Source organism: Venustampulla echinocandica (genome assembly GCF_003357145.1).
Source record: "Venustampulla echinocandica strain BP 5553 chromosome Unknown scaffold_13, whole genome shotgun sequence".
NCBI classification, from domain to species: Eukaryota; Fungi; Ascomycota; class Leotiomycetes; order Helotiales; family Pleuroascaceae; genus Venustampulla; species Venustampulla echinocandica.
Genome location: NW_022474218.1, coordinates 133800 through 156827, shown reverse-complemented (window position 1 = coordinate 156827; position 23028 = coordinate 133800). Strand labels below are relative to the sequence as shown.

Sequence of the window (23028 nt, the reverse complement as noted above, 5' to 3'; positions counted from 1 at the left end):
AATGCGAGATACTGAGTGAGTGACAGGTGCGTGGAGTGAGAGTGAGGAGATTTAGTAATCCACCTTGGGGCTCCACAGAGGAGGCCGCGCGCCCTCCTCATCCCAGATAAGCTTGTTCTTCTCGTCGAGCGTGCAGCCATCGTCTGTGATGGGGATGACTTTGCTGGTATGCGCGATCTCCTGGGCGCTGACTCCCATCTCATCTCTGGGGATCCAGAGTAAGGGCACCTCGCTCGCTACCGAGGGGGGGAGGTAGGCGTTCTCGGCGACCGTTTCCTCGTACAGGTTGTCAGGGTCGATGGGGCCGTTGGGGGCGAGGCGGCGGAGGGTGGCGTAGTCGGCGTAGATGTGTGGCTTGAAGAATTTGGAGATGAAGTTGGGCTTCTTGACTGCGGCTGCTGAGGGGGAGACGACGCCGTCGGTGACGGCTCCGCCGTCTTTCTCGTTGATGGCTCCGTCTTGGGAGATTCCTGCTTCTAGGCCTTCGCGGAGCCACTCTTCTTCGGCGTCGAGGGATTTAGGGAGGTTGTATAGGAGAGGGTCGAGGGCGGAGTTGAGGGAGAAGTGGTAGAGGACGGTGAAGACGAGGAAGATAACCATCAATACAAGGGGTCCGATGGCGCCTGAGATACCGAATAGACCGATGAGGCAAATCTCGGCGATGTAGACACCTGTGAGGAGCTGTTGTAGGGCGCGGGGGTAGATGAGGCCCTTGGTGTCGATTTGGCAGTCGGTCACAAAGAGGATATTGTAACGGAAGGCGATGTAGAATAGGGACATGCCAATGGTTGCAAATCCGAGAACCAGAGGAGCGATGCATGAATAGGTGATACCTGTGATAGTTAGAAGATGGTCAGGTGACAGGAAGTTGAAGCCGTATACTCACCAATGACAGCAATGTTGGTGAATACCGGAAGGGTGCTTCCCCAAGAGATGGCGCTCAGGCTAGATGGATTAGTATCCGGCTTAAGTGGAGCAACGGGATATTAAGATACTTACTTGGACCACTTAGCATACATCTTTCTTGGCGTGCCGGCCATGAACTTGTACAATAGCCCGAAAATCACAAACCCAACGACCTGGGAAAGGACCCCAGACGCAATGGTTAATCCTTGAACGATGAAGTAGGAGATGTAGAAGTTGGATACTGTGGGCAGACGCTCCGCTAGCAGCGCAGTGATGCCTGTAGGCTTGTCGATGATCTGCTTGACAATAGAAGAGGCTGACGAGGCCAGCGTCACCACTAGGAAGACTTGCACGACCTGGAAGACAAAGTACGCATTTTGTGTGAAGAGCTCAACCCGGGCCAGGGAGACTTCGCCAGAAAGACGGGCGCAGACTGATTCGCATTAGTTACTGATTTGGATTTGGTGAGGGGGAAAACTCACGTCTCATGATGACTGGAACAAGGGACATGAGGATTGAAAGTGCAACAGATGGGAGAAGACCGGTGACAACTCCCATGATAACATCGGGAATCTTGGTCAACCAAGTAAGCCAAGAGATTGTCTCAAGGTATGCGACATTGGAGATAGCACCGACGACAGCAACGGGGATTGCCCAGAAGACAATCAATGCGGTAATGAAACCAAGGACCAAGATTCTGCGGACCACTCTTTGCCACCAAGAGATTTTCAGGGACTTCCAGACCACCTCGTTTGGATTGACACCGATATATCGAGGGGACATGTGAAGGGCCTGATGATGGGACAAAGTTTGGTAGGCAGCTTGTGCATCGGACTGTTGGGCGAATTCGATAAAAACACCTCCAACGGTGTCGGTCTCGCCAGCACGGTAGGTGGCTTGGGCGGCTTCAGTTTCCGGAACCAATTTCTCCAGCTGCGTACGCGACCAATCGATGGTGTCAACTTTTTCACCGTATAAACCGAATTTTCCAAGTTTATGGGCTGGTCTCTTCTTGATAGGAATCCAGCGGGCCGCCAGAGAACCGGACTCGGCATCTCCATCCACAGGGGCTTCTACCGGCGCATCTTCAGCAGCGGCGCCAGCTTTCTTGGCCGCCTTTAATCTTTCCCCATTTGCGAGCCTGACCAGTTTGACCTCAGCAGCCTCCAATTTGTAGGCCACGGTATCGCGCTCTTCCACGATCTTGTCGACCTTGGTGGAGTCACGAACGATCCAAATCCGTCGTACAGCGCTGCCAAAGACCTTTCGAAGTCTTGCCTCGTTAAGGTACGGCTTTGGGACACAGGTAAAGAGGACTGTCCTGGCCGAGATGCGGTTGGCATATGCGGGCGACATAAGATAGGCCTGGCGGAGGTTGATATAGAAGATGCTCTCGCGGGTGACCAGGAGAAGCACGAATCCGAAGTAAATCCATCCGCAGAAACAATGGGCAAAGTATCGATATTTCCCACCGGACTTGTCCTTATCGATATTGGTCATGGACAGCAAATTAAGTTGTCCTCCTGTCCCTCCACCGGTCGCGTTAACCGGGAACAAGACGGGCCATGTAATGCAGGCGCCGACGAACATGATAACCACGGTCATACGTAGGAAGCGGAGGAAGAGATAGGCATCGATGGACTGGTGTTGAAGGGCATACGTATCGGGGATCTTCCAGAAGGGCCCGATCCAATTGAAGAGGCCATTGGGAAGAGGCGCGGAGCGCTCCCTGGGACAAGTCAGTATGAGTTATTGTTTGATGGGGTTGGTGTTGTCTGTGTCAACATACTCCTCGCGTAAACTACCCAGGTATGTTCTGGGAGCATAAAACCGACGATGGGATTTTCGCAGGATCAGGAACGCGACGACATAGATTCCAGCGATGAGCGCGGTCGGGGCGAGCGTCGCAACCAAGCCAGACAGCGAGGTGCCCGGATCGTTCTTGTCTATTTGGTTGGACATGGTGGGCTATGGAGCGAGGGGCCACGAACGGACGACTCGAACGTCGTACTGGAGCTCGAGGTAGCTCTCTTATGCGGCGGTTGTTGTTATGCTATGCGATGGGCCTCGCTGGTCTCGATCGTCCTCTCGTTGTGGTGTTGAAGAGGAAGAGGAGGGGGAAAAAACAGAAACAGAAACAGAACACAGTGGCACAGACATGCAGTAGTAGTAGCTCGACGAGAGGGGGGAAGGGGAATCTCCGTTGTACATGAATGCAATGATTTATTTTTTGGGGCGCTCGTCTAGCCAAGCTATGGCCGTGGCAGACCCAGCAAGTTTGGGTTGGTGGTGGAGTAGTGGGTTCGATAAAACCCCCTACAGAGGTACAGTACGCGCACTCTATCGAACCACGATACAGGCCCTGTATATGGCGGTGGTTCCAGCGAGTGGGAAGCTTAGAAGCTGATTAGATGTGCTCCAAAGCAGGGAATTTCAGGAGCTTCCTGGGGGCGATCGCTGGCAAACCCCCGCTGCCCAGCTGCCGGCCCCCGGGCGGTGACGATACGCTGCAGCAGAGACATTGCGCGCAGATCGGTGGCCACCGCGGACGCGGAATGGGCGAGGATGGGAATTATGCTGGGGAGTTGAGACATTGGTTCATGATGGAAGCTGCAATGGGCAATTGATAGCTGAGCACAATAGAGAATGGTCTATTAGTTACTTCGTACTTCGTAGATGTCTAGCAAATGTCTGTCCATACGCTCGTAGCCGTGGTTGGCGGCAAGTGGAGGAGCAGCGGGGGAACTACAGCGTCGGGCCAGGCACAGAAAGCATAAAAGCAGCCCCTGGAACTGGGCAAATGAGATCATCCCACGACGGTTGTTATGAGACCTCTTGCTACAACTCCTAAGAACCTTACTACTGTAAAACAAAAGTATTAAGCACCGCGATGGTATCTCCAGCCGAGCAAGAGCAAGAGCCATAAGTGAAAACTCTTTACTTCACACAGATGCGGACACATGTGAATAAATTCTCCCTCGCCCACTTCCTATTCCTCCTATTCTCCTAGGCGGCGCACTACGCTCTCCTTCGGCAATCTCTGTCGCGGATCCTGATTGCTCCCCCCTGTCCAGCTGAAGCTTGATGCTTGGATGCTGGAGGCTTGATGCTTGCACACGCACGAATAAATCTGGGCTGGAACAACACCAAGTTATTTAACAACAACAACAAACACACCGCCCGGGGTGTGTGCTTTTCGCCTCCCGGTAAAGCGCAGTAAAGCGCAGTCCCAGGTAGCAGATAGAGTTCTCCCAGTCTTGGATGTATTTATTATTCCCGGTACTCGAGTACAGTAGTACATATGAGGTGCTCAAATGACATCACCCAGCACTACCCTACTACACACCCATATCGCAGCACAAACACCATCGCAGAATACTCCGTAAAGGGCACCACCAACACGTACGTACCACGGAGTATTAAAACAGTAGCTTCAATATGAGTCCCGCTCTGCTTTCTCCGTTGGTGCTTTTGCGCTGTGGCGCTGCGCTGCTCCCTCCCGGCCTTTCAATGTCTCAACCCTGCAGCCAGCCACACAGTATCATTACTACTCGACCAGACAGCTAAGCCGTCGATCTGACACCCACAACCACCTCTCCGCAACCACTTCTTCTTGATACGTAAACCTCGTACCATCCAAACTGTGAGCACCCCGATCTGTTTCTATTCATCGAAATCCAGATGGATGCGAGATCGACTTCCGAGACTGTCTCCATCAACTCCTCCGCTTGCTGTCAGGGATAAGATCGTTGTCCCAGATAAGATTGCTGTCACGGGGTAGATTGTTGTCACGGGCGGGACTGCTATCACGGGGTTCCCCAGGCATGGTTAGAGGAGCTCATCTCTTCGGCTTCAGTCGCGCCAGTCGCGTCAGAGGAGTTGGCGGCTGGTCTTGGTTGTCCCAGGCCTGTTTGAAGGAAGAGGCCATCTCTTCAGCTCCAGTCGCGTCAGAGGGAGTTAGACGAGGTAGCCGGCTGGTCTTGGAAATAAACCTGAGACCTCTCCCTTTTCTTCCAAATCCACATGAGCTAGCTACAGCACTGTATGTGCATCGTTGGCGCCTATATATGCAGCCAGCTGCAACCTGCAAGAATCCAAGATGCACCCCGCACCTAGATCCTTAAAGTCGGAATATAAACACAGACAGAAGAAGACCCTAAGGAAAGGCAAGGCATGTACCTAGCCGCACGAATCAATATGCCAAGCATCAGGTGAGTGGCAAATGTCACCTAATTGTCACAGTGTCTCAAGACTCCCTCGAGAGCGCCATAGATTATCTCGAAATGGGAAGGAAAACACATGCGCGCGCTTTGCCCCAAGCACGGCCTTGGCAATGCGCGCAAATCACTACACCACCACGATCAACTCTACGTCCTCCGAGTCCCTCGTCAAGCAATGGGGTTGGAACCCAAGTTTATATCCTTCGAGACCAAATTCCTTCGCAGGATACTAGTAACTTTTCTGTGTGAGGCGTGTGTCGAACGGCGTGCTTTTCCGGTGGAAACTATATATGCGGAGTAGTGCGACCGATGGATGCATCGAATATATGCTCAGTTTTGACGTATAACTGGCAGTCCATTTCTCCGTTCTCGAGATATAGCTCCGACGTGACAGGCGCTTCAGGGTCGGCTGGAGACTCAGGTATTATTGGCAGTCGTTCGTAACGGGTGCCTCTGTGTCTTGTTCGTTTTGGAGTAACCTGTGGTTTATTATTGTTCGCTCAACAGACCTTAGTAAGTAATACTTCAAAAGGACGTAGAGAATATCAGTGAAGCTACTTCGTAAGGTGAGGTGCAATAAGTTTGAACCCCCCCCCCCCCCCCCCCCCCTGGCCAGTGTGGTTGCTTCAGGGCAGCTGAGGTGCGTATTTTGAATACTACCGCCCTGAAAGTAAGTAAGATAAATATCTCACTAGAATTGGGGTATTCAAGTTGTTTGAATATCTCACCGAAATTGAGGTATTCAAGTTGTATAAATATCTGATCGAAATTGAGATATTTACGCCATCTAGATTGCATGGCACCAAAGTCACCCAAGAATGCGCCGTAGGTACCTGATGGATTCGATGACTTTTGATTATCGTTTGATGTATCTTGATGGAGGTTGATGACCTTGATTGGTTGAAGTTGATGCCTTGAATGGCGAGGGTTGATTTGAAGTGTAGTCGCGCACGACGCGACACTGTAACAGTGTGCGACACGCGACAGAAGGGTAATTTGAGACCCAATCGGTAGATCCTGACGGAGGGATCTCCCTTCTGGTTCGAGGTACCAGAAAATTAGGAGTGTAATTAGGAGTCAATGGGTCTTGATGAAAAGTAAGGGTGTGGATTGATTGGTGTAAGAGAGAGAAAGGTCCAGGATGGCAAGGACCTGGTAGCTAAAATAGCAATGATAACTATAATGATGAAAGCAAAAGAACTGCTAACTAATGATCCCTATTTGTGCAACTGCAATTCCATCTGAAGCGCTTAATCCCGATAAATACCCATGAGCCAACTATCAATTATTCCACTATCCACACCAAACAATCCAATGTGACGTATCAATAGGAGCTGAATTTTGGATCACCAGGCTGATTATGTTGAAGTGATTTCTGCCAGGGGAATGGTAAGTATCGGAACGCTACTAAGCGGTGTGTTCAAACTTATTGCACCTCACTATATTGCTCGCTTGCGCAAAAGGGTCGCGAAAATGGAAACATATGGCGCTGGAGATACAGGCGCTTCTTGCGCTGTGTAGCTAAAAGAGGCCAGTCAGCCAGGACAACGCGGGTTCTTGCACCTGTAGATTCGCCCGTCCGTTTGCACCTGAGTGAAAGTAGACGATCTTTGGTCAATTGGAGGATGATGCGGTAGGTAGCCGAGGCCACATGTATCTTTATGTATACCCCCGCCGAGTAAGAGCGGTATGATACATGCATCTACTTCATGCTCACCTCAATTACCCCCTACACGATAAGTTCCTTAATTTGCACCTATCCGAAATTCACAAGTAGACAAAGGGGGAATGAAACTGATAATTCTCGTATAATCAAATGTTTCTATGTTTTATTAAAGCTTAAGGGCGAGCGTTGTAAAAACCATGAGAACCCCGTAGGTGAGGTAGAATATGAACAGCCAAAGCATGCGCTTGATATTAAAATTTAAAAACTATATCTAAGTACTTATAACAAAATAATCAACACACCCCCTCTTCCTCTTAAACTATTACAGAGGAATGGGTCTCCGAAGCCTCCTTCCCTACAGTTTCATCAAAAGACGTTTGCTCACTTGCAAGCGGTATCTCAATGCCCAGTTTCTCAGCTTCGTCAGGTGTAAAGGTACCAAACTATCAAATCTCGCATTAGTATACAGAACCAAACCTGCGTGAGGAAAGAGCATAACTTACCGAGTCAAGTCGATCCGTCTCACCGAGCCCTCGGGGCTGGAAGACTGTGCTGAAAAGCCAGTGCGTGGTGAACGAGATCAGGTACCCAGCAATGAACGATAGGTAAAAGAAGTGGAGAAATCCAGCTGGGATTATGTCTGTGTATTTTGGGTCCACGGCTACCAGTCCGGGGACAGAGAACCCAAAGCCTAGGGTCCAGGCTGCGAATGATCGCCAGTTGAAACCCCCGTTGAACCAGTAGATACTGTCTGAGTTTGCGGTGTACAGATCTTCAAGCTTAAGCTTCTTGCTTCGGATGAGGAAGTAGTCTGCTGTGAAGACTCCCATTAAGGGGAAGAGGATGCCTAGATGGAAGTTAGAACACTGAATTGGGGTGTGGAAGCGGACTGAAGTAAGTACTGCCAAAACTCGAGATTACACTCGTGAATACAGATGCTTTCGCAATGATCTGCCACGGCTGGATCACAACGGATAGAGCAGCCAGGATATACGATCCCCGTCTGATGCTGATATATTTCGGAGCCAAACCCGCCACATCCATCCCGCCCGAAACGCCATTCTCAATCGAGTTCAGCGCAATGATACTAGCCAGAAATCCAACGGCCGCAAAAAATGCAGCGGCTCGGATCTTGGGATTGTCGTATTGCTGATCGAGCCATAGTTCAAGGATGTTAGGAGGGTTCCAGAGGCCGAGTTCAGCTACGTCCCCGTACATCTTCGAGGCAGCTGCTGTGCCGAGGAGTCCGAGTACTGGGACAATGTTGCCGAATACCATCACGGCGAGGGTTTGACCTAGGACTTGGTCTCCGGGCCGGCGTGCGAATCTAGAGAAGTCGCTCTGGCTGGACATTCCCACTACGCCGCTGCCGAGGATGACGCTTATACCTTGGACGAAACCCCAGCCGAGTTTAGAGCCGTGTGCGCTGTTCGATGCAATACTTGCGAGGTCACCAGGGCCTTTGGCACCTGCTAAGAGGCCGACGGAGAGTCCGATGATAGAGAGGCCGCTCAGTATCATGGTGTAGCGGAATGGTTTTCTTAGTTTTTCTGGTTGGATATATAGCAATGGGAGGACAACTATGAATGGTTAGTTCCAGGTTCACGCTAAGTTAGAACATAACACTACTTACTTATGTTGTAAATTACATATCCAACGAATTGCTTTGTCGTCATCGATGCAGATGCCGGTAGCGTATTCTTCATGTTGTGGTATGTTGGGAAGATCGTGGATAAGATCACACCAAGCAGCTGCCCTCCAGTAAAGGCCTGAACACCATACCAAACTATCATAGAATGAGTATCTTGGAGATCTACGAGTCATGACGAAATAACTCACCAGTACAAAGTCCGATGCGAAGCACGAGTGGCACGAAGCCGCCGAACACTCCAAAGGCATACCTCGAGCTGACCGAGTACCCAATATGCCACACTCCACCAGGCCTATTCATACCATCAGCAACGGCGAAACAAGCCATTTAGAAAAGAGACTAAAAGACTTACCATCCCATGCTCAGCACAAACACAACCTGAAAGAGCCTTGCGATGAAGTTACACAAAACAGCTTGCCAGATGTTGAGGCCAAGAGCTAGCAAAGACGCCGTAGCTTGCCACCCGAAGGTAGTCAAGAAGACGGTACTCCACAAGCCGATAAAATCGACATCTTTCCAAATCCTACGATCTACCCCGAGGAAACATGTTAGACCTGGCTGTCAAAAAGAGCAATTGTCCGGGGTTGACGACTGATATATGAGGAAGGATAAAGTACTGGGAGGGAGAGGAATCAGATCTCTATTCTTCCAATGATCCGGTTCCGAGTTCAGCTCGCCCGCCGCGGGGGGAAGCTCCAGAACATGCTTAATCCTCCCGCAGACCGAAGAGTTCCCTGATGGTGGTGGTGCCTCTGTCATGGTTCGTATAGATTGCTGCAGATGTCGAGAGACCCATCGTGGAGATGTCGCAGGGACACTAGAGGTTATATGTTGTTGACCCAGGTAGTTTTTGATGATTGTATTAGTGCTGTATTTGCACGTATAACGGCCTCGACAGATGATGTGATTGAGGCTTGTCCATTATCGCCCTTGTTGGACTGCTCTAGTCCTCGCCCAGATCGACTATTGCAACTTTTCGCAATCGAGCGTTTTATTGCCCCCGAGAGGTGTTGAGCCTCCGATTGGTTCCGGTCCGCGGGCATAACAATATTCCCGGATATATCCCGATGGCACCCCGATGCAAATGCCGATTGGTTACGGAGATATTATAAGCTAGCACACAAGGCTTCGAGGCTGTAGGCAAGTTATGTTTGCTCTGCGTGGACTTAGGTCGATTTCATTCTTAAAATCCTGATTATTCTGGAGAGCTTCATGTCTTCTACTATAAAAGGGTCTTTTGAATTTCTATTCTAGCCGTCATTCTCATGATTTTCTCTATTAATAGCCCCGCACCAGTCAAATAACCCCGCATCATCACCGGCCACAATGGGCTCAATCGCACCCAAATCCGTCCGGATAGGCGTCGACGTAGGAGGTATGTTGTAACGAATCTTCCAAATCCCACGGAATGCGGCACCTAACAAGAATATGAAAAACAGGGACCAACACCGATGCCGTCGCCATCGACTTCTCCCAGCAAGACTCCCCATCGCGCGGCATACTATCCCACCACAAAACACCCACAACCGCAGATATAACCTCCGGGATCGAGACAGCAGTCCGACATATTTTACAAGAATCACAAATAACAGATAGTCAACTCGCCTCCGTAACAATTGGTACCACAGCATTTTTAAACTCCGTGATCGAGCAGGATACTCGACGTCTAAGCCGCGTAGCGATCATTCGCCTATCCCGCTCTTTTTTGAGAGATGTAAAGCCATTTTCAGGCTGGCCGGCCGGCCTGGCGGGGATTCTGAATGGGTATGTGGGATATGTTGACGGGGGATTGCAAATTGACGGATCGGAGGAGGCTCCCGTGGTGGAGGAGCAGGTGATGAGGGAATGTCAAGAGATTAAAAAGTTGGGCCTTACGTCTATTGTTGTTGCCGGAGTGTATTCGCCCATTGATAAAGAGAGCCGGCAGGAAGAGCGTGTAAGGGACATTATCGCACGCGAGATCCCCGGCGCGGATATTGTTTGTTCTCACGAGGTGGCTAATATCGGTAAGTCTACGCATATCGCAGTTTCTATTCGAGCATATATACTTAAAATGTCACTTAGGCTTTCTGGAGCGCGAGAACGCATCTATTCTCAATGCAGCAATCCTCAGATACGCTCGACAGACTGTTCGGAATTTTCGGTCCGCAATGAAACGACTGAACCTAACATGTCCCCTATTCCTCACCCAAAACGACGGGACGCTCTTAGAGTCAGCGTCAGCAGCCAAAGTTCCAATCCGGACCTTCTCTTCAGGAGCAACCAATTCAATGCGTGGTGCTGCTTATTTATCCGGGCACAAACTGGGTTCCACATCCGCCATTGTGGTTGATATTGGGGGCACGACGACAGATGTAGGGATTCTGCTTCCTTCTGGATTTCCGAAGCAGGCTTCTGCCTATGTGACTGTTTCTGGGGTCAGCGTAAATTATTCAATGCCGCATTTGCACTCAATAGGTCTGGGCGGCGGCTCGCTCGTGCTGGAAACCGACCGGGGAATCACCATTGGACCAGAATCTGTGGGGCACGACCTTGCAACGAAAGCTCTGGTGTTCGGCGGTAGCACAATTACTGCAACGGATATTGCAGTAGCAGCTGGAAAGACTGACATCGGATCGCGAGACTTAGTCGGCCACTTCACATCTAATTTCCTGGAAGGAGCACAGGAGAAGCTCAAAATTCTGCTCGAGCGAGCAATTGAGCAGATAAAGCCTTCTGAGGATCCATTACCAGTCCTTCTAGTAGGAGGCGGAACTATCCTCGCTCCAGATTCATTACACGGTGCCTCAAAACTGGTACTACCTCCATTTCATGGTGTAGCCAATGCCGTTGGAGCTGCCTGTTCCAAGGTGGGAGGAACAGTTGACATGATCCAAAGCTTAGCAAACCAGACCAGCAAGCAAGCTCGCGAAAAGGCGTGCGAGGTTGCAATTGCGCGTGCTGTTAAGGCCGGCGCGCTTGAGGGTTCTGTTGAGATTGCGGAAATCGATGCCATGCCGATTCCGTATCTGGCCAACCAGCTTCGAATCGTCGTCAAGGCAATTGGCGACCTAGATCTTATCGCGTCCCTACTCGTTGCCGAGGATGAAGATACTGGTGATGATGATGTATATACGAGCGTGGAGTCAACGAAGATATTCCATGATATCGTCGTGGAAGAGACGCCCATCGACCACCATGCTTACCGACCAACCATTGTCAGAACCGCACAGGGCATTCCGGAGTGGTTGATCTCGGCGATTGATATTGATTACATCTCAGACGGCTGCTACGTACTCGGATGTGGCGGAGGCGGTAGTCCAGGACCTGGGAGACTTCAGCTCCTAGATATGCTCAAAACGGGTTACCAGATACGCTGTGTTGATCACTCAGCCCTAGAAGATGATGCTGTCATTTACTGGGGTGGTCGCATGGGATCTCCTGCAACAACCGCCGAGAGACTCCAGGCGCATGAGACCGTTTCCGCGATCAAGGTGCTAATGGAGTACCTAGGGCACTCTACATTTGCTGCCGTGATGCCCCTTGAAATTGGCGGCTCGAACGGACTTGAACCATTCCTATGGGGCTCGGACAGGTTCTACGACCGGCCAATTATCGATGGGGATTTCATGGGCAAAGCAAATCCATGCTGTTGGCAAAACACCCTTTCGGTACATGCACCTGGAAACCTGGCTCCCTGTTCTGTCGATTCCGGCGATGGCCAGTCAATTGTCATGACAAGAAGCACCGACGATCCGACTGTAGATAAAGTTCTCCGAGGTGCTATCACAGAAATGGGTTCCCTTGCTGGACTGGTTTGTAAACCGACGACGGGGGCGATGGCGCGTAAACATGCAGTGCTGAATACGGTTTCCTTGTCCTGGCGGATAGGACGGGCGATTGCGCAAGCGCAGGCAAATAATGCACTTTCAACCGTTGGAGAAGCGATCATTAAAGAAGTTGGCGGGGCTGAGAGTGCGAAGATTATTTTCCGTGGGAAGATTGTATCTGTGGAGAATGCCATGCATAAGGGCCATTCAGTTGGCGTCCTCACTATTGTCGAAGTCCCGAGTGAAGAAGTTGATGATTTGGCTAGCACCAGTATGCCAGCTGTGGTAACTGGTGGCAGCATCCAGATCCCGTTCAAGAATGAGAATATTTATGTTGAGCACACGGATTCTGACGGTACTAAAAAGATCGTGGCAAGTGCCCCGGACTTGATTGCGGTTCTTGATAAAGAGACTGGGAGGGCAGTGGGTGTTCCGGAGTACAGGTATGGATACCATGTCGTGGTGATTGGCATAACTTGCTCGCCACGATGGACAGAAACGGAGCGGGGTATAGAAATTGGTGGGCCAAAGGGATATGGGTATGATTTTGAATATGTGCCGCTTGGCAAGTATGTCGAGCCTAGAAGTGTTATTATGGAGTATGCAGAGAAGGAGGGCTCAAATTTGAAGCCAGAATAAATAGAGATAAAGATAATTCAACGATATCATGAAAGTCAACTCTTTGCTTCTACCGCTATTACAAACTAGTGATTGTAAACTCGATCAACCTCTACAGAGCGAAGAGACCGCCCTATAGTCACAAAACGCCCATGCCATTTATGAACCTCTAGAATTGAACGCCGAAATAATACATGAAAAATCAAAGGTACGACCAACTAGATCGTATTAGGGAAGACAAGGTCAGACCCAAATTGCAAGAGCCCCTGCACACCCTCAAAGTCGATACTATTAAGCCAGGAGTTATCAATGACGGGGTGAAATCCTACGGCAGACGATTGATCATCTTGTAGAGACTCGGAGGCTAGGCCGGGGCTAATCTGCAACACTTCGCCAGCGACCTGTTTTAACTCATGAAGCGCCGCTTGAGCCAACGCCCAGTTTTTACTGAGCGTTCTGAGTACACCAATGATCAAGGATACGCGATCACGGTGTTGTTCAATACAATACGTCCCATGTTTTGCCGAAGCAGACAGCTGCACAATCGCACTGCTCACCAGCCCGCAGATAAAGAACGGCGTATGCCTCTGAACAGGTAGTCTTAAGGCCGCAAGATTAGCTAGCTCCTTTGAAGCCTCCACAGCCTTGATCCCATGCAGATGCTGGGGGGAGGTAGGCGGAACTAGGGTTTCGCTCTGCGCGCAGGCGATGGCCGAGTCTGGAATGGTGGAGATAAGATCGCTGCGCGGGAAATGCAGGAACATACCGGCGTATTGGACGATCATGTGGGCTTGGAAGAGTAGCTCGTCGCCTTCGCCGTAGTGGTTGATGATATCTGCCTTGGCCGGCGTGAGGTGGTGTGTCCAGCCGGCGATCACATTATCGATGGCTTGAACCTGATCTATGTGGAGGCTGTTGGTTCCGGCTACGGAAATCACTCGTGAGAGGATGCGGACTGCTTCGATTCTGTAGCAGAATGAGGAGAACTCCCTTTCTTCGACCGCAAAAATCCGGGCCTCGAATTGAGATAGTGAAGGGGGGTTGAACACGGGTGACTCGCTCATGTACTCGGATTCCTCGCACGGGAGGAGCACATTGTTGTAGCCGGTGCTGGATTTGAATCCCTCTAATCGATACAGGGCAGCAAAGTATGAGTCTGTAATGAAGAGCTCCCACCAAGTTCTTCGCATACTCTCTCGCTCCCGTGCTTCAAGGACCATGGGTATTGTGCCATAAAATCTTTGATGCATACCTAGATCGATGGCTAGGCCGATAGCGTTCTTCAGCAACGCTTGTGCATCCTTGGTCTCGTTCCGGGCGTGAAGTGCAATGGAGCAAAGTAGTCTAGCTTGCACCATCGCGGACGTTTTCTGATTCTCATCTTGAAGTTCTTCCACCACGCTTGCTAGAAGTGAGTCACTTGACACGGTGGTGGAGAAATGACTTCCAATGAAGTGGACAACCTGCCGGAGGTAACGCGGATAGGCTCGGCCAACGAAGAAGCTCCTGGGGACTAAGATTGGATGTGCAGGATGGAAATTGTTATAGAATAGATTTACTAGCTGCTCATCATAGAGGTTTCGAGGAAATGGCGAGCTACTGGCATCGCTTCCGGTGACCTGGTTTTGAAATCCACCGTCAAAAGATGGCACATGTGGTGACTGGGGCAGGGACTGGGACCGGGGATGGCCCTGCTGCTGTTCATTATGTTGTGGCTGTTGTTGTTGGTGAGGTTGTGATTGTTGTTGTTGATGAGGTTGTGGTTGTGGTGGTGGTTGTTGTTGATGAAGCTGGAGTTGTGATCGCCGCTCTGGCTCGCGCTGCTCTTGATCTGGTACGGGCATTAATCCCATCGGCTTCGGGAGTAGTCTTATTTGGGGCAAAGACTGCTGTACCACCGAGCCTGAGATTCTCTGGCTTTCCGGCGAACGGCCATTCTCCGATGTGTGTCGCGATCGCGATGCTGTTCCACGATGTCCACGGCGCGATACTTCGTAGCTACAAACGGAGCGTGTGTCTACACAACGCGCGCATTCCGGACGCTTGGAATCGCACTTGAGATGTTTCTTCCTACACTCCGCGCAAGCTAGAGCTGTAGGCCGGTTCGCCGCCGAGTGCCGACGAGAAAAGGCCAGTGTATCGTCATGCATGCCGTAGGAGACGCGCCATGCCCCTGGAGGAAGAGCGAGAAAGGATAAATGGCCCGGTGTAGATGTTGCAGGTGTTTCTGTACTCTCACAGGTTCCGGCGGTGTTCGTGGTAGAGATAAGGTTGGCGTGCGCTAACGAGTACCAGATCCCCGGGAAAAGATCGATGTTCGAGAATATTATAGAAAGCACACAATATCACTCGCCTTCTATACGAAGTATCTCCTATATTTCCTATCTGGATACTAACAATATTGATTTTCGGCCAAGCCAAGTAGTAAGATTACAAACGCCTGCCCATAACACACTGCACCGGCACTTGCACCGGCATCTGTCAACTGCTCCGCTGGCTCCCTAAAAACCTCTCCAGGTCTAAAATCGGCTCCCGGGATGGCGGGTTTGGAACCTTCGCCCGCCACACTTCCCGGCCGTCCTTGTACGCCACAAATGTTGGCCACCAAGTTACTTCAGCTTCTTGTTGTATCGAGGATCCTGGTTCTATCAGTCCGTTCACCTATCCACCAGAAGTACCCATTAGTGAAGGAGTTCGGAGGGAATGGTTGTGTGTAGTTTGCCTTGAAGAACCGGAAGTCTTGATTTTCCCTGTTTTCCGCAATCTTCTCATATAATGGCGCAACAGCCTATTGGAAAAAGTGTCAATATGATTTATATACTTGATAGATATTATAGCCAGGTTTGATGTGGAGAAGCGCCGAAACTCACCTTGCAAGGAGGACATTGCGTTGAATAGAAATCAATAACCACAACCCCTGATTTCCGAAGCTCCGCCCGGTAGCTTTCAGTATCTCTGAGTTCGTCAATCATTTTGAGTTCTCGGTGAAGCAGTTCTGGCAACAAAAATTGTAGGTAGATTAAGGAGATTTAAATATGATGTCCTCCGCAAAGTACCGTCGGCCGTAACTATTAAGTATGAAAGTACTACTCGGCGCGGTGCATGATTTCTGACGTTGAGCTTAGCTAGGCTCTAGGCAGCTTGCAACTTCTTCTAATAATACTTCGTACCTAGGGCGAGTAGTTCTATATATCTAATATCCAATCAGAAAATCTCACGTTCGGGGACTTCGTTCTGGTTGTCGGGCTTGGGAAGGGGAAACTATCGTCTCCGACTGGTCGGTTTTCCCGGAGCTATCAAAAATGGGGCTATTTGTTGACCAACCAGGCCAACCCCGAGCGAATTGAGTATCCCGAGCAACATTTGGGGCGACTGAGGGAGAGAGAAGAATAAACTCTTTGTGAAATGGTGCAATTTCGGTGCATATCTCTGGTATTTCTCTGGAATGGACCCTTGATAGGCATAGATTCAAATGTATTTCAAATTTTGCCATTGCAATCGATAGTCGAATATCCAATGACCAAGCGACTGGCCCGAGCCTTACTAACCAGTTGGTTTTCAGTGCCAGTACCTTTACGTTAAGGTATATATATAAAACTGCTGGTATAAGGTACAAAAACAAAAGGACAACCAACCCTATTTTACAAATTCGCCATCTATGCAATTCGTGACCAGACTCCAAACCGATGCCTCGACCCTCTCCGCATCTATATTAAGAACCAGCACATAAGTTTCCCAGAAACTTCTTCAGATATAGATTCTCGAGTCCTCCTTGGTGATCCATTGGCGTCACTGCCGAAATGGTCTTGCCTGGACATCCTGATTATATACACAGTTATATGGAAGCCCACATTTTAAGACGCCAGCGTTATCGAGAAGTATCGGGCAATTCATGAGTACGCATTTCTGTTGGGGCTTCATACACCGAGGCCGGCCTCCACGGGGGGGTAGGTCTCTGTGGAGGGGATAATGCGTAATTTGAAGCTGGCGGATCTTTATTAAAGATCCCCGGATCGATAATCTGTATCGGCTTCTCTGCATTGACGTTGTTTTTCCGCTTTTCTCTCCAGACTAAGAATACCAAAATGCCACTTCCAAATACGGCGAGTGGTACGCCGATGCCGACTCCAATTTTCGTCGCTAGGTCTCTATTCGAGAAGTCCGGATTCGAAGAGTTTGAATCGATCGCGCTGCCGGGGACTGCGCTTCCACTTATTGCAGCAGCCAATGCGGCGGATGTGAACGACTGAATCTTAGAATCTTGGCCAGGTTGGAAAGCAGCTCCGGTGTCCCCCAGTTTAAACGTAGTACCATTGCAGCAGGACGTGCTGTTGAATTTGCAACAGAATTCCAATGGGGTGGTGCCCAGTGGAGAACAAGATACCAATGGTGTGAGGATGGAAAACGGCTTAAGCGTGTCGGGATCTGGAAATGGCCACTGTTAACTCGGGGATTTGTCATGTTACGTGGAGTACTTACTACTCACGCATGGATCGAATTGTTTTGGGCACACCGAAGAACGCCATTCTCGATCCGTACAGCTACCGCGATATGTGAATCCCGACCTTCCCAGACAGAACCCGCTTGTCGAACAAGAATCTAAGGGATGGCAACACGCTGATGGGGTAGATATCGTCGAGTTGCACGGCACGTGGGTGGGGTCGATTGTCTGTTTATCGGGATAATAACAACTTGCAAGAGCATCCACAGAAGTAAGTAAGGAGATCGCAACAGCCACGACGAAAGCCCGTCGAGTCATTGTTAATGGTGGTCTTACACTTCGCGCCCTAGAAACACGAGATATAGGAAGGAGGGAAGGAAGTGAAGAAACGATCGCAATGGAGACAGAGGGGCCAAGGAATTCTGATACTCACCTCTGCCCATGGATGTGAATTCCTTCCTGTCTGTGCATATACTACGTAAAATCTTGGCTTGGACGTTGCAGGATGAGATTCGGATTGATTGAGGCGGTGTTTAGTCTGGTTAGCTGGTTGCCTATGGTGGGATTTACGGAGGCCAGCCACGATGTACGTGAAGGTGGCACATGCATTCAAAATCAACTTTCCAGTCTCTGACCCAGAAAGAGTGATGATGCGTGGCTTGCGCACGCTTGCGCACACCTTTTCTTAACAAAACAGAACATATTCTTGCCTATCCTTGCCTCTAATTTTCTTTTGGTTGTGATACTCGGTATTCAGTAACGCAGTAATTCTCCCCGGAATTCCTGGCACTACTCGGACCCAAATCAGTCTTTCTTGGCGCCAAACTGGCGATAGGAAGGATGATACGACAAGGTTTATGTGTTGCAGGACTGGTTTCAGAGGGTTAAGCTTTCTACGGCGCAGTAGACTACGTCGTGTATAATTGGACTCATGGTTGACCCCAGTTTCGTCACCGCCTCATCCATGCCTTGTATGAATATCTAGACACGTGTTTGTACGTAAGTATATCTGCTCCTTTAAGACTCAAAAGCCAATTGCTGTTACCAACGAGGTGGGATTTCTTTTTGGAAGGAATAAAAGTGGAGATTTCGACGCGATGGAGTTAGAATTCCACGCAGAAATTGCACACATGGAATTTTCCTTCTGGAGGATCATGACTGTGTAAAGCAAGCCAGCAGATCATCATCAGGCTTGGGACCGAAAAATTCAAGCTCGCATGGTCAAGCATCATCATATATCTTCCTCACAAGCCCCCCACCCGAACTCTCTCCCCAAAGCGCAAGCTCGAAATATGGTGGGGAAATTCCTACAAATTCCCAGTCTATGATTCCAACGATTCGAAAGGTCGTCGGATCGACGAAGATGATTAATTAATTAATCTTCATTTTATGTTTAACCAGTCTCATTTTAGCGCAACACTATTTGCGTCGCCCAACTCAAGAATATCGTTCAAAAACGTGGGTTAAAGGAGTATGCTATTCTAGGGTCCTTGTCTTGTGGTCTAGCCACTCCTTTCGCGTCCCAAGAAACTAGCTGGGTTGTGACGATTGATTTTGTCGAATGCGCCTTCTGACGTGAGGTGTCTTGAGCACCCGGCTGAGATTTAGGCTACGCTACAAGAGCATGAGGAAACGGAGAAGATTGAGCCGGAGATGCTGTTGATTAATGAGAATAAGTAAGTTGTGTTGGGCACTAGTTGAGTAACAAAATCCTCACCTCCTGTAGATATTGAGATGCGAGGTATCCCAAGGTGCGAATATCATACACATAGAGAACACATTATCGTACCACCTACAACTTGGTAGTATATTCCAAATGTGCCAGAACTATCTGTACATTCTCCATACTTTAACCTCTCCCTCGCGTCGTAGTTGCAACGGAGGCTATTTCCCTCCCTTCACCGTGAGTCGGGAATTCGATTCAATCCTCGGTCTTGAAGCATCATTCTATTACAGCCCATTGCCCCTGTCCTCGACTATTTCCGCCAAGCAGCGGATCGGACTCATTCGCGTTCACGTCCCAATAAGAAGGTATTGGTGCGGAAGAAACCACAGGAAGCGTATCTTCTCCAGAATTCCAAGGCGAGAACCGTCTGAATTGGTTAATAACCCACGAAATGACCCTCGATAACATGGGACGTCTCCTAGGTCTAAGTATGGAATCGAGCCCGTTATCGTCGATTGGTGGGGATGCTCTGAATGTTGGAGGAGAAAAGAGTGGCCCGCTGTGGAATGGAGACAGCCACGAAGATAAAACAGGTCGAATTTCAGCGCATTGATTGTTCTCGTTCAGGAGTGATTCAAGTGCCTCTTCATCTCTTCGTGAAATAAGGGTGGGTTTCTTGCTTTTCTTGATCCAAAGTCGTTTGGGCGATCGAAAGAGGATATTTCCAACTGCAATCCATGTAGATTTAGAAGCCCATTGAGCTAGGGTCAACTTTTGATTTTGCAGTGTGATAGTGGCTTGGCTTTGTGTGTGCTCCCCTATCCTGTGGGCATTCAAGGCCTGCATCAGTGGCGCCGACTGGTGGGGTGCAAAGTAACCGAATATTGTCGGGAGCGGCACTGCTAGGTCTGGCCCTCCTAGGTCTGGCCGTCTTAATTGTAGAATTGTTTGATTGATTCTCATTCTCGTTCTCATCTCTTGAGAGAGATCTGATAATGGTAGGGGATATAAAGGCTCTGATCGTGGGGGTTCGAATGTCAGACTCAGATCTGCTTTATAGCAGAGAAATTTGTAAACGATCTCAAAATAGAAGTTCCATTCGGCTTTGGATCGTGGTTGGTCCTGTTCCACAAGTTTGGTCTCTATCAGGGACCTTAGAAACGTGATCCAGATTGTCGTACCCTCGTATCCATCGTTGGGGTTGGCGCCATAGTGGAATAGTGTTTCCAAGGTTGAAAGATGATTCCGATTTCGGATAGGATTGTCCACTGAGAAAACACTTCCCTGTTCTATGAACCAAATACCCCACACCGATGATCTCACTATTTGCCTGTCCTGGTTTATGAAGGTTTTCGCTAAGAGGTGATCCATTTTCTGTGTCTTTCGTTGTATTTCGCGTCTGTTCGGGTCCGCACCTTCCTCGAGGACTACTCTGACAATATTGGAAAAGTCCATGTCTCTATGCCTGACACATGCACAAGGTTGTAGTGATAGTCGTAAACATCGACTAAGATCTGGCTTTTTGAGGTTCTTCTTTCGGATCCAGGCAGCAGCAAAGAGCTCCACTCCAGTTGTGATCGTGAGCTCCAGCATTGATCGACATTCGCCAACCTCCTCTCGTTGCTCATTCAAAAGCTTTCCACGGCTATATTGGAACATTGAATTCTTGTACTTTTTAGCGAGAGCTTCAAAGATCAAGTCCAAATTTAGCCAGAGCTTATAGTCGGGTGATCCTGTTTCGATTTCTGCTTGTCGAGCATGAAACATAAGTTCATCAAGGGCATTTGGCAAATCCTCATCACACTCTGGCCTCACTTTGACAAGGCCAAGAAATACTCTGGATATTGCGACATTAGCGTTCAAGGAATTTTTGGTGTAACTTGCAAAGATAGTTTGCATCTCAGCCGTCTGCAGAAAGTCTCGTACAGTCCGGTGCAGGAATTCAACTCGATGGCCCCAGAAGGCAGTGGCTGAAGGAACAATGCAATCTTCGAGAAGGCCCCTGCATCGAGCTTGTAGACGTCGACGCATTCTGCTATGAGTGTTAAAGATATCATGGTTGTCGAAAGCTTCAAGTTCAAGATTGAAGACGAATTCCGGGTCAGGTTGATCCAGGAAGGCATATGTCATCAAGGTGAGTGGCTCATTGGCCTTCAAAGCATACCGGAATGTCATCGCCATGTCTTCTCTATAGACTACGTCAACTTGGTCTAGCATGTGCTTGAAAAACTGTTCTAGCTGATCGGGAAGTCTTCGTAGGCGTGCCTCCATCGTCCGAATCGAGTCGCCGTGGGTCAATCCTTCACGAAGTGAGCGAACAACCAGAAACACCCAGAGGAAGACTCCTTGAGCACGTTCGCTAATCTCATTAATCAAGAGTTGGTATCGTTTGTCCTTCCGACCTAGGGAATCTAGTGCTGAGTGCGAGTTTAACTCGCTGCGGACGTAATGTTCCACATCACCTCGAGTTAGATCTTGCAAGGTCAGTGTGGGACACCCGAAGCCATATGCATCTAAAAAGATGCTCCATGGCCTGCTGGACACACAAATCTTCATGGTCGGTGAGGCCGACAAGGCATCCATGGTTTGGATAATATCCCGATGCTCGCCTCCGTACTCGTCAAGGCCGTCCACAAAGAAACAGAACTTAGTACTGATGTTGTTTTGAGTTGACAAGCACAGCATAGCTTCGGACAACTCTTCGATGGACCATTGCGATTCATCTGGTCGGTTTTGCTTCATGGCTTGCCATCGATTGGGACACACAAGGGGAATCATATCCGGGCATTTGCGTAGCACGTCGTGCAACAATGAGCGAAGCAGGCCTTCTTGCGATTTTTGAAGCTCACTACCGGCGCTCCAACAATAGTAACTGCCAATCGTCAACCGATGACCTTCAGCCCATTGCTCGAGCGCAGCCTCGGTCAGTTTGTGATGGCTGATGTACTTCATTAAAGTCGATTTACCCGATCCTGGCTTGCCACTGATCCAGTAAACGCCATTCTGAGATGTCAGCCACTTTTTGAAACTGATGGCGATGGCAGTTCCATCAGCCCTTTGCATTCGGTCTTCAAAAATCCAGTCAAATGTCTTCGCGTAGGCAGGAGGAATTCGGTCATGGCGTACCCTCAGCGATTGAAAATGGAGGCTTTTTAGGATTGCGTTCTCCATTGATATCATCGAGGTCTCGTCGGCGAGCTTCGAAAGTCTGAAAAAAAGATCTTCCAGGGTTTTCACAGTGGGAGCAAGTGACACCATGCTCTGTGTCTCCGCTAAATCATTGGAAAGCTGCGTGATCTGATCCTTGCGTTCTGTTTCCATTTTTCTACAGTCATGACCAAGATTTCTGATCTCGGTGATTAAACTTTCTTGTTGTGCTCTGAATCCTGTCAAAGTTTTGCACCACACGACTTGAGGAGAGTTGGGGTAATCACCTGGCGGATGCCGACAGCTCGAGGGTGAGCTGCTGTCTCACGGTCTCCAATCTGTTTTGCAACGATTGTATTTTCTCCTTATTCCATAGTGTCTTCAATGCCTTTCGAAAGCTTCTCCATTTACGATTCGGCCCATCCACAACTTTCAGCTCTGTAACAACCTCTAGAAGCTCGTCTGAGACGACTTTGCATCTGCCCGCAAATTTCGCGACAGCCAAGTCCCGCGAGGAACGAGACGCTGGGTTGGTGCTCAACTCATCGCTGAAAATGCTCAGGCGCTCGGAGATCTCTTCAATCTCGATGTTTTCTGAAGATGCGCCTGTCGTGGAGTGATAAACTTCTAGAGTTCCGGATAAGAGTCGAGTGCCGAAGTCGATGAATTGAAAAATGTTGGCCGCGAGACCCAGAGCCGACATGGGATCCATGGTCCTCTCTCGATTGAAACATTGGCATGCTCGAGAACATTATGAGGATACGCGACCGCCTTAAGTATGCCTCGTGGTATGGGCAAAATGAGGCTTGCGATGGTGGCTCAGCTAGGTCGGCTGCGCCCTCACTGTACGCCCGCACGCCCACCCCGCGCATCTGCCATGGCGTATTATTGGGCGAATGTGCTG

The 23028-nt window shown here is 49.5% G+C and overlaps 6 protein-coding genes across 6 annotated transcripts; 1 reads left to right on the top strand and 5 right to left on the bottom strand.

Annotated features, from left to right (window-relative positions):
• Positions 1–51: 51 nt before the first annotated feature.
• BP5553_10037 (uncharacterized protein) lies at positions 52–2868 on the bottom strand (the record flags this gene model as incomplete). Its single annotated transcript, XM_032018660.1, has 5 exons — positions 52–833; positions 887–945; positions 1000–1339; positions 1389–2635; positions 2696–2868. The coding sequence occupies 5 exons, from the start codon at positions 2866–2868 to the stop codon at positions 52–54; spliced, it is 2601 nt and encodes an 866-aa protein (XP_031865068.1).
• A 4238-nt stretch (positions 2869–7106) lies between these two features.
• Positions 7107–9202, bottom strand: BP5553_10036 (Uncharacterized protein; the record flags this gene model as incomplete). Its single annotated transcript, XM_032018659.1, has 7 exons — positions 7107–7235; positions 7296–7639; positions 7695–8372; positions 8426–8578; positions 8632–8735; positions 8796–8973; positions 9061–9202. 7 exons carry the CDS (start codon positions 9200–9202, stop codon positions 7107–7109), a joined length of 1728 nt encoding a protein of 575 aa, XP_031865067.1.
• A 567-nt stretch (positions 9203–9769) lies between these two features.
• Positions 9770–12891, top strand: BP5553_10035 (uncharacterized protein; the record flags this gene model as incomplete). The annotated part of the gene is made up of 3 exons (XM_032018658.1): positions 9770–9818; positions 9883–10449; positions 10508–12891. The coding sequence occupies 3 exons, from the start codon at positions 9770–9772 to the stop codon at positions 12889–12891; spliced, it is 3000 nt and encodes a 999-aa protein (XP_031865066.1).
• A 197-nt stretch (positions 12892–13088) lies between these two features.
• Positions 13089–15842, bottom strand: BP5553_10034 (uncharacterized protein; the record flags this gene model as incomplete). Its single annotated transcript, XM_032018657.1, has 4 exons — positions 13089–15151; positions 15268–15482; positions 15549–15658; positions 15741–15842. The coding sequence occupies 4 exons, from the start codon at positions 15840–15842 to the stop codon at positions 13089–13091; spliced, it is 2490 nt and encodes an 829-aa protein (XP_031865065.1).
• An 896-nt stretch (positions 15843–16738) lies between these two features.
• On the bottom strand, positions 16739–17396 carry BP5553_10033 (uncharacterized protein; the record flags this gene model as incomplete). Its single annotated transcript, XM_032018656.1, has 2 exons — positions 16739–17295; positions 17357–17396. 2 exons carry the CDS (start codon positions 17394–17396, stop codon positions 16739–16741), a joined length of 597 nt encoding a protein of 198 aa, XP_031865064.1.
• A 1857-nt stretch (positions 17397–19253) lies between these two features.
• Positions 19254–22836, bottom strand: BP5553_10032 (uncharacterized protein; the record flags this gene model as incomplete). Its single annotated transcript, XM_032018655.1, has 2 exons — positions 19254–22356; positions 22412–22836. The coding sequence occupies 2 exons, from the start codon at positions 22834–22836 to the stop codon at positions 19254–19256; spliced, it is 3528 nt and encodes a 1175-aa protein (XP_031865063.1).
• Between the last annotated feature and the right edge of the window lie 192 nt (positions 22837–23028).